General features: G+C 39.2%; 2 protein-coding genes across 2 annotated transcripts in view; both read left to right on the top strand.

Annotated features, from left to right (window-relative positions):
- The first annotated feature begins 2,487 nt into the window (after nt 1-2,487).
- On the top strand, nt 2,488-5,030 carry LOC108969237 (glutathione S-transferase D7). The gene is made up of 5 exons (XM_018933831.1): nt 2,488-2,620; nt 3,373-3,585; nt 3,656-3,797; nt 4,363-4,614; nt 4,676-5,030. Exons 2-5 carry the CDS (start codon nt 3,386-3,388, stop codon nt 4,739-4,741), a joined length of 660 nt encoding a protein of 219 aa, XP_018789376.1. The 5' UTR covers nt 2,488-2,620; nt 3,373-3,385; the 3' UTR covers nt 4,742-5,030.
- A 2,213-nt stretch (nt 5,031-7,243) lies between these two features.
- LOC108969225 overlaps nt 7,244-11,381 on the top strand; it is a 44,641-nt gene continuing 40,503 nt past the window's right edge. The window contains exons 1-2 of the mRNA XM_018933815.1: nt 7,244-7,543; nt 7,656-7,824. Of these exons, the coding sequence (XP_018789360.1) occupies nt 7,432-7,543; nt 7,656-7,824 (281 nt within the window). The 5' untranslated portion in view covers nt 7,244-7,431. The remainder of the gene's footprint in view (nt 7,544-7,655; nt 7,825-11,381) is intronic.

Raw genomic sequence — 11,381 nt, 5'->3', positions numbered from 1 at the left:
AAAAAAAAAAAAAAAAAAAAAAGTGAACTTCAGTTCCAACGAAGCTATAATACACTTCACAAATAAAAAATGTATCCATACAAGGAGTTGACTTTGATCTGTTGGTTTCTATCCCAGCTGTATGCTATACATATTGGTACGACAGTGAAATATATTTCAATGTTGTTGCCTCGGACAATAATCCACACAAAATTTAGAGAAGATATATTGCCAAATATAAAAGTTTTCTAATAAGAATCGATAAGTTTGTATGGCAGATATAACCTTTGGAGATCCCAACTGATAAATATGTTGAATGATTATAACGCTGCCCTGGACAATAATCTCAGCTCTATAAAAAAAAAGTTTTCCAACATGGACCTGATTTTAAGGGGTCAAATGGGTTTACAGGTTTCAAAATGAAGATTTTTTTATTGTTTTATTAAATTCTACAATATTTTAGAACATTGTCCTAAACTTTCAAGTTGACCCAACTAATAGATTCGGAGATACAGCCTTGAGAACTTGTGCGCTCGAAACTAACTGCACTAGTGCGCCGTCTTTAAACTCGTTTTTCTCGAAGCTGTGTTTTTTGAAATTCGCTGGTAAGATTTCTCGAGAACTAATCAACCGATCTTTATGAAATACAATTCTTAAATACTTGAACCAAGCATTTTTTTCGATTACAACTATTTCAAACAATGAAAATCGCAATATTTACTGAAGTTTTAATTTTTTTTTTTAAAAACGTTTGCCAAAATCCAATTTTTAATTTTTTCCTTCGTCCAAGCGCTAACTTAAGGTTTTAACTAAAACACGTATGTTTTTCCACTTTAGATGATCCGGTAAGGAGTTATCCTACCAACGCGGTCGCCTTTTTTTTCCGAGTGGTCATGGGAAATGCCGTCATAATGGCTGAGTTTAAAATATATTTTGCCAAAAATTTCAGAATTTCTTTGTTAATAATGTATGATTGTCACAGTAAAAAATTGTACCAAAATATTTAATTTTTCATATGAGGAAAAAGTGTTGAAAAAACGCCGCTTGTTACTAGATGAAACGCAAGTACCGCCTTAATCGATCAGTTTGTACGGCAGCTACATTCCCTAGCGGTCCGATATCGGCGTTTCATTCGTCGAATAAAACGGTATTCAAAATTTAAGGCTAGTATCTCAAAAACTGAGGCACTAGTTCGTGGATGTAAATACAGGCGGACAGATAGACAGTCATGGCTAATTATTGGCTGACCAAGAAATGTTTCCAAAAATGGTATTTTTAACCAAATTTTGTTTGCGGAATCGTTGCGAACGTTGGTAAAGGCTTACGGTGATTAAGTTTTACCAAAAGCACAATGCTACGAGTGGTACAAAGTCGAGAGAAGCCTTGTTCTGGACCTTCGACTTCTCAACTGATGAAAATATTAAAAAAGTGAAGGATATGGTGCTTGAAAATCATCAGACAAGTGTTAGAAAGATGACAAGAGAGCTCGTCATCTCTTGAAAGTCTATTCGAATGATTTTGGTAGATATTTTGGGTATGAAACGCGTTCTTGCTCGACTTGTCCCAATAAAGCTGAACCTTTTCCAAAAAGAGTACCGTAAACAGGTATCTTTGGACAGTCTTGATCGTGCAAATTCCAATCCAACATTCATGAGAGCATTATAACTGCCGATGAGACATGGGTTTATGAGTTTGACTTGCAAACAAGTCAATAACCATCTTAAAGGAAATCGGTTTCAGTCGCTGAAGTGGCTAAAGGCCTCAAAAAGTGCTTATGAAAAGATTTTCGAAATGTATTAGATCTGCGGTGGATTACTTTGAAGACGACAAAATAAATATTGCTGAATAATTAAATATTTTGCGTTTTACTTACAATTTCCGTGTGTTTTTTTGTCACAATGTATATACATTCATTGTGTAGACTACTGCGTTTTTTCTGGGTATTTCAAGCTTTATGACGAACTTAATATACCTGTTCAGGGTATAGTAATCTAGAAAATAAGGTAACAGAATGCTTAAAGACAGATGTTATTCTAGTAAGTTCCCAAAGGTCAGGTGATACAAAAGGTCAAGTTCCCATACACATATGCATGCATGTATGAGCATTTCTTTATGACTTTGTAAACTTAAGAGGTTTCGATAAGTCATAAATAAAATATTAACATTAGTGTATTATTAGTGTSTATTAAGTTAAGAAAAATCGAATGGAAGGCATTCTGTCTTCACGTCTGTAAAAAGAATAAACAAATTCACATTGACGACAAGGTCGCCAAGCAACGGTTGTCCAAAGCGAAACGGAAACAGCTTAACMAATCGTTTCGCCGAACAAAAGCCCGTCGAGCCTACGTCAAAGCTGTTACTGTTACTGCTATTGGGAAAGAACGCAGGCGGCAGGCATTAATTATGTCATTTGTTGTTAAAGAAATTTCCAGTAATAGACATTGGCTTATAAGACCAATTACCGCACCTAATAGTCATAAAAACATTGTAGAGCCGAAAAAGCGCCAATTCCACTCAAACACAAAGGACAATCACACCAAAAGGRCGCGTGCAGTCGACACGTCGCGATTGGACACTTCACGCTGGGTAATTGCATCGATACGGTCGCCGTTGTGCCACACAATATTGTACAACAATTGAGGTGAGTGAGATGCAAGCGTATTTTTGAATGATTCGAAAACAATTTCCCAACGAATTTTGCTATTCTCTGAGGAGAAAATCAACGAAAAGTCAATATTCTTATTCGTGATCGTGGAGCTAGGCTTTCGTGCGTGTGCTCACTTTTTTGCTTTTTCTGGACTGTTTTGTCTCGTTTTACAGTGCGAATATTTTAGTGAGTGCGATAATGTTACGACTATGCCTTGAACGAACTTTTATTAGTTTCGATGACATTTTGTGGACAGGCGACAATTGACTACACAACCACACAACCACACAATTTTCATCAAACATACATTCTAGCTCTCTATGTACACATAAACTGTGTATTTGTGCTGATTATCTTTTAATGCTTGGGCCCATGTACCGAGCACATACTATTAACACACAGACACGCCTTCACTTAGGCCAACTTTGCGGGAAAAATTGCAGTTAAGTGCTGCTCGKAATGCCGTTTAATTATGGATCGCATTCAAATCAATTGCTGTTATAATTATTGACCAGTATGGTTGTTGTAATTAATAATTGATGCGCCTGCACTAACCACAAGATGCCTAACAGCTAACATTTAGTAGCTCGGAACAACAACAGCGGCTTGMAAGCATTGGCAATGAGGAGTYCATTTGTAGTGCTATTGCGCWGGCAGACATTTTGAAATCCTTYACTYCACATTTGCACAATGCTCGACGAGACATCGCACATTGTTAAAGAATTTGTTTATTGTGTTTTGAGCAGAGGTGGCGCCAAGATGTCTGTGACACTCTACTATCTACCGCCGAGTCCGCCATGTCGCGCGGTTTTGTTGCTGGGCAAAATGTTGGGCATCGATTTCGATTTGAAGCTCCTCAATATCTTGGCCGGTGACCAGTTGAAGCCGGATTTTTTGCAATTGAATCCGCAGCACTGCATACCAACCATCAATGATGAAGGACTGGTGTTATGGGAGAGGTGAGCCAAATAAATTACTTATAAAAGTGTGGTAAATAACAATTGTAATTTTTTTTTTTTCAATTTCCAGTCGTGCGATTTTACAATATTTGACCGCAGCTTATGGCAAGGATGACWCACTCTACCCGAATGATGTGCGTGTTCGTGCTTTGGTCGATCAGCGAATTCAGTTTGATTTGGGCACCCTGTATGCGCGGATGTATGACTACTACGTGAGTATGCACCTGGCACATATTGTGGTAGTATAATGGTATTAGGTCAGTCTAAATTCATAAGCGCACTTGATTAATTTACCTTACATAATATTAAGTATTGAAGAAGTAAGGGGTCTAAAGATGTGCAGATAGCGCGGGTGAAACTTTTTTTTGTATTTACTAGTTTTAAGGGAACACAAAATGGTCACTGTCTGGTGGCAACACACGCCCGCAAGATGGGGCTGACAGATCGAGAAGACCGCAAGAAATGCTTAGAGCAGGGCACCAGGAAAACAAACTAACGGACAACACTGTAAGCATCTGTGGTATAAACAGTATAATACACTGGAGAAGGTATCGACAGCGAGGCCGCAGAATCTGTTAAAATTCGCGTCAAGCGCAGGCATCCTAAACGATGACTACTCCTCTTGGACTTAGCAAGTAAACTCCCTCTGATATCGCAAAGGACCAAACTGGTCCATGGGTGGCTTATTGGTCTACCAGAATAACCTATTACTTATAGACACCACTTTAGCACAAAACCAACTTAGAGCTAGTAAGTAATCACATATGTAATTTCCAGATACCAACTACATTCTGGGGCGCGCCTTTAGATGAATCGAAGAAAGCTCGTTTAGCCGAAGCTTTCGATTGGTTCAACAGCACTTTGAAGGGTCACGAATTCGCYGCCGCAGATCACTTTACAATTGCCGATCTCACACTGTTGGTTACCGTCTCACAATGTGAAGCTTTTGGCTTCGACGTGAACTCCTACAATCGTGTCAAACACTGGTTGCAGCGCTGCAAGGACCACATGGCGCCGTACGACTATGAGGTAAATCAGCGCACATGACAATTCTTGTCTTATTATTCAGTTCTTGTTTTTTCCCAACTAGGAACTAAATGCCAGCAAAGCGACTATATTGGCCGATATGTTTCGTGCAAAAACCGAGATCCCATAACTTGRAAGTCGATTAAAATATTTGGCCATTGTCAACTGAAACGAAATATTGGGTACTTTCTTGCTTTCAAAGTAACCAAAAGGTTTTGAAACTGATTTATGATAACAATAGAAAAGTTAAGGAAATATTTGCAAGTGAAATTACAACAAAGTTTATTCAGTAAAATTATTATTTTTATTTACTATGAAAGCAGGAATATGCTCCATTTCTCTTGTTTCTTGTAGTTCTAATGTAGTACTTTAAATCGAATTGTGAACTTCGTAGTAAAAATAAAAGACACTCTTGTAGTAAATAGCACAAAGCAAAGGCGTGGCGTGTAGTCCTTGAAATTTAAAAGGGGGTGGTATATGAAAAACATGACATACCTACATATGTATATATACAACCGAAAATAGATTAAGGTGAGTTAAAGTCGACGATCCTAAACAATCAATCAATCAATAGACMGAAATCGTTTTCAGTAATAATTCCTAATATTACACGCCTCGGGTGACACAAATCAACTGACCGGTTTCTATGAAATSTTTATTGTGTTGTCAGTGGAAATTTAATTAACGCTTAATATAATAGTATGTATGTGAAAGCGTCTCAGTAAATGAAGCGGTATCCGAAAATACTGCCACAGCTGAAGGCTAAAAATACATTTACTTGGCTTAAAAGGGTGGCACCCACCCTCAATGTGTTTGTGTCGTGAAGACAACCAGGAACACAAGCCGACAAATATATTTGTGTATGTGTAAGTATATATGTGTTAATGGTATCAAAATCATTCTAAATTATACACTACAATTGATTTTCTAGTTTTTTTTTTAATTAAAGGCGCGGGGAAGTAAACTAGTTCGTACAAAAATAGAAYTTTCTATGTTTTTATGTATGCATTAGCTGCACTTTAAAGAGAGTTGCTCTCTATAATATTACCTTAGGTATTCATTAGGGCATACTTGAAGATGGATTTATTGTAAAATGTTAGAACTAGTTAAAATAGTAGTTTAGTCATCTGTCAGAAAAGGGTCTCTTCCTAATAACATGTCTGAAGAACAACAAAGTGGCGGACCCGTGGGTTGCCGGCCAAGCTATTCAAATACAAAGAACTGACAAGGCGCATGCATCAGCTTCTCTGTAGAATATGGTCGGTCGAAAGCATGCCCAACGATTGGAACAGAAAGGGAGACCCCACAATCCGCGCCAACTAACGCATAAAATATTCTATYGAGCGAATTGTATGAAAGATTAAAGCCCATCGTCAACAAACTGATTGTACCTTATCAGTGTGGCTTTTGGCTTGGAAAATCATCAAACTGACGCTGTGAAAAAAGSATCGAACTGCTTCTATGCCGCTACGTTTGAACTTGGTATCCCCACAAAGCGAATATGGTAGTGTAAGATGACRTGGAGTAACACTAAAAGCTCCGTCAGAGCTTTGTGAGGATAGTGAAAGACTTTTCCGAACCGTTCAATACCAAAGGAGTGGAGAAAATAACTCAAGCTGCAMAGCTGAATAGCGAAGGAATAATCTTCTAAAAGAGAGAGAGCTTGTCTTGTAGCCAGCATTAGCAGCAACAACAAACTCCTAATTTTTTTTTTTTTATTCCAAAGGATCGTCTATTTGTAGAAGTACCTGGTGTACATCTAAGTATATGACAGCCGGTTCATAATAAGACTAGCTTCAACTGCCAGAAAGTGGAGATTAATAATATCGAATTAATACAGTTAATACCGTGGTTAGTCATGTAATCTCTAGTGTATAATAAACCAAAATGTTTGTATGTTTGTGTTATTGTATCTTCTTTTGAACGCGCCACTTATTGTGGCGACTTAATTGTTTTTGCGATTGCTTCATATATAGTATTCCTCTCATAAAAAACTAAATTAGGTTACAGGCATCAGCAACAACATAACTAGGTAATTTTCACAGCTCATTTAGGTTTGTACAAAAGTAACACCACGAAGTGGAGCTATTTTTAATAAACCACCCGTTCCTCCGCATGTTCTAAAGTTGACAACGACACAAGTTGCTCAAGCATTTCCACACAAAGCTCACATGTGGCACATGCAACATACTATACATGTATACCATATATTTGTTTATATACCTGCCACAAGCTGTCTGGTCAATGGACAGCAGTGGGGGGCAGGCGGCAGAGTTGTCGTTTCCGTTTTGGGCAAACGATAACACCGCACACCCAAGCGCCAATGCCCAACAGCCAAGCAGGAGGTTCTACAATCACTAGCTTTAAACTGTTTCTCGGCCATYGGCGTCGCTGAAGCTGAAACCGAAGTTGCCGTGAAAGCTGTCAACGGGATAAGAATAGAATAGTCGTAGTAGAAATGGACCATGGAAATTTTTCCGCTCATGCCGCAAGCCACTTCGACAACGACTTCATATCGCAGGCAGCATCGGCGTTGGGCTACAGTTGGCTACACTCGCAGTCTCCGCTCGGCTWTTAGCACGTGTGGTCCACCTTTTGCGCGCTTTTCGCTCCGCAACATACAAAAGTTAACAAGTCAGTGCGTGTGCACCAATCGTCGCAAACGCGGCACCTAACCGGTTAGAGCTAAACACGTGACCGACGCAGTGTGCRAGTACCGTGCGAACGTGTACTTGAACACCTATTGCTAGTTTGCAGCGCAAATTTTTGCTAACACTTCATTACATTGCTGCGTACGTGACCTTCCGCAAGCTGTGTCGGATGCCRCCTACAACGACTGGGAGATTTGTGCGGTACGCGTTGCTGTTGGCCCTCCTCTGCGCGTACATTTGTCAGGGGATTGCAGCATTGTTGCAGAAAGAATTATGGYTAGGTTGGTGTGCCGCGTCGATGGTCTTTTACTTGGCCTAMGAAGCAATAGCATTAATTAACATGCCTGTGGATCTCTGTTCTTTCTTTTTATTGTTGAATGCAACTTAATGCAGAGTGCTCGTGCATGTATGCCAGCGAGCGCAATGCAACCAATTGGGGCAACATCGCCATTAACGGAAGCACTTTGCGTGGCGCCAAGAATGGCTGTTACTTGATCTWCATCGCGGGCGGCAATGACGAGTTGGTCGCTCTGCGCTTCCAGACGCTACAGCTGGCCGCCGGGTAAGTTAAGACCACATAGCAACGCTGAAGGCGAATCGTGGCAAATAATTTAGCGGKCATGCAGAGCGTTACAGGTTTCCCTTGGCAAAGCCAAATATTCTCCTTTATTTCCAAGAAGTGTGTACAAAGTTTTCCGCTTACGAAATGGTGTTTACGGAAACATGAAATGTCAAAAGAAATCAAAATTTTTGTGTCGATATCGTGCAGCAGGTGGAATTGTGATGTGTGCAACATGTGTCTTCGTGTTTACCCGGAAAAATTCCATATGTGCAGAAATTAAGTGAGTTCCGTTTGAATTTTGTCATCGGCAAGGTGGTTAGACAATAAATAGTGACTGCCCTGCTGTGTATGCCAGTCAGAAACCTGAACAAAACTGAAACTTGTTAGCAGACCCTCTTTCTTTTTTGGACATAGTACTTAAATTACATACATTGTGATAAAAAAGTGCCCGGAAGTTGTAAATAATGTAAAACCCATGAATTGTTCTTCGACAATGCCGACCGTAAACACCTTAATGCGGCGAAATAGAACTCGTTATTGACCGTCTGTCTCTCCAGAGCAAATTCATGATGCRCCAAGCCACAAAAATAAAAAAATAAAAAAATGTGCATCAGCTTGTTTTTTTGAGCGKTTTTTTGGTTTCGATTTTTTCCCTCCATTCCGATGAATGTCAAACTCATGTCTCCTCTGCTGTTATAATGCTCTCCACGAATGTGGGGTCGGAATTCGCACGATCAAGCATGTCCAAAGAGACCTGTTTACGATATTTTTTTTTTGAAAAAAAAAAACAGCTTTATCGCAAGAATGGGTTTCATACCCAAAAAAAAAGTATCCATCAACATCATTCGAACGGTCTTGCGAGAGTTGCATTCGTGCTATCTTTCTAATACTTGGCTGACTATTTTCAAGCTCCATATTATTCACCTTTTTAATATTTTCATCAGTTGAAGASGTCGAAGGTCGTCCAGAGCGAGGCATATCTTCAACGATCTCTCTACCTTTTTGATAAAACTTAGTCATCGTAAGCCTTTTCCAACATTCGCAACGATTCCGTACATGAAATTCGGTTAGAAATAAAAATTTTTGAAACAAATTCTTTGTTCGATATTTTTTCCATTCTAAAATTCGCCATGCACTTCTGGGGTGTACCGACTTGAGCAAATATTTTCAAATTGTAGTATCGATTGAAAACTCACCAGGACCATTGTAATAGTCCTTGAAAGCGTCATTCGAACCACATAGAGTTTTTATCTTAAAAAAATAAAGATAAAGTTCCAAGTTGAACTTGTGAAATAGCTTTTTACAGTTTTTTTGTTTGAGCAGAGCTCCGAATCTGCAGAAGCATCTAATAGAGATTTTTAAAAATTTTACAAAATTTTCCGACGACGAATTTTTTTTAATTTAATAAAAAGTTTTATAACAAGGCTTAATGCATTTGAGTTAAATTTCAAATCTCTATTCAATATTAATTTGTCTACTCGAGCAATGAGAATTTCATAAACACCCGTTATAAAAAGCATGCCTCAAATTAAATGCAACGCAAAATCCAACATCTGCCAATTAAATAAATTACATATGTATATGTAACTGCATAAATCCGTCCAAATACTGAACGCGCAAAGGAAAGAGAGGAGGAAAATKCAAAAATTCAAAAATTCGAAAATTCCTGTGAAAATTCCACGCACAAAAAGTGCCAAATAAAAACCCAAACGCATTGATATCTGCACTATCGTTGAGTATTTATCGGAATTATTAATGTAAATAGAAAATTTTTGGCATTAACAACGGGCGAAGCCACAAAACGATAACCAAATGTGGCAGTGCAACTTTGTGCGGCAAGGTAGCCTTGCTTGGCCCATGCATGCGTTCGCCCAATGGTGTGCGAGGCAACAAGGTTGTCGCGAGCGGCTTTGTGCAGCACACGGGCATACGTAGTATATTGCTACATGCAACATTTAAATTAACGCAATGTTGCAACTCGTCAATGCGGCCGGCGGACGGCAGCCTTCCAATAGTTGGTGGGTGGCTGGCAAGCTRTAAGTCGGAGCTGGCGCAGACACTTCGGTTGCTTGTGGCTGCTCTTATTTCCTACATAAATCTCGCTGTACTCGACATATGCACTTCTTGCTGCCACCATTCCATGAAGTGCACATAAATAAGTGTGGCTAAATGGCTTGGTGCTCGTTGAATGTGCTTTCTAAATTTAATCCGTTTTCATTCAAACATAAAGAGTTGTGTTTTTGTCACACATCATTGGCATAAATCAATCTGCCAATATCAATGTTTGCGAAATATTTTATGGCAATGAATTTATTGGACAAGCGTGTGCCACAGCTGTGGGAGGCCATCAAACAGTCAGTGGTGCGCTACTCACAGCGCGAGCATTGCCTTATTGAATAAGAAGAGCTTATTGCACCGAATTCAATTATCTACAGCGGCCTTGAGCTATATTAAAGCATGAAAATGTCCCACTGGAAGGGAGTTTGTTGTGGGAATWTTTGTGGGTCTTACATTAGTTGAAGTGTACTTCTAGCAACATTTGATTAACTTGAAATAAAAATGTGTAATAAACATTGTGACAAAAAAGTACGCGAATTGTAAATAAAACGAAAAATCACTTTTTATTTTGTTACCTTTCAAGTAATCCTCCCAGTCGAAACACATTTCATGAGCATCTTTTTGGATGGCCATTAGCTTCGGGATTCGAAGGAGCGAAAATTTCAGTGATTCATCGATGGTGCCCATTGCGTTTTTGGCTTTAAATCGGTCACAATCGTGGCTCGATGGAATTTTTCTTCCACAATTTCGACGGTTTTTGACAGATGTTCTCACGTAAAACCCTCAATGCTTGCAAATACAACTCCTTGTTGGCTGTCTGTGCCTGCGRGGCAAATCCATGATTCASCAAACCACGAATATCACGAAAAACAATGAGYATCACCTTGATTTATGAGCGGCCTGGCGTGTTTTATTATGGGTTTTCGCTCGTTCTTCCACTACATTCCGAAGAATGATGACTTGTTTGCATGTCAAACTCATACGCTCAGGTCTCATCGGCAGTTTAATGTGCTCCATGAATGTGGGCTCGGAATTCGAACGACCAAGCATCTCCAAAAAGACCTGTTTGCGCTTCTCTTTTTGAAAACAAAATCAACTTTATCGCGACAGGTCGAGCAAGAACCCGTTGCATACTCAAGATATCCACCAAAATTATTCGAACGGACTCGTGAGAGATACCGCTATCTTCCCATCTTTCTAACACTTGCCTGGTGATTTTCAAGCACAATATCCTTCACTTGTAAAATATTTTCTTCAGTTGTAGAAGTCGTAGGTTGTCCCGAACGACGCATGTCTTCAACGATCTCTTGACCGTCTTTGAAGGCTTTGTATTACTCGTAGGCTTGTGTTGTTGATACAACTGAATCACCGTAAGGCTTTTGCAAGTAATAGTGACCGTCAACACGAGGCTACAAAGTCAGCAAGCTATTATTGCTTAACCTTTGAGCAACACCTGAACTTATTCATAATAACTGAAAATTTTGAAAACACTTGTATAT

The sequence above is a fragment of the Bactrocera latifrons genome, unplaced genomic scaffold (assembly GCF_001853355.1).
Source record: "Bactrocera latifrons isolate USDA-ARS-PBARC rearing strain unplaced genomic scaffold, ASM185335v1 scaffold_245, whole genome shotgun sequence".
In the NCBI taxonomy this organism is placed as follows: Eukaryota; Metazoa; Arthropoda; class Insecta; order Diptera; family Tephritidae; genus Bactrocera; species Bactrocera latifrons.
Note: the sequence above shows the minus strand (reverse complement) of the source record. Positions and strands in the feature narration are given on the sequence as shown.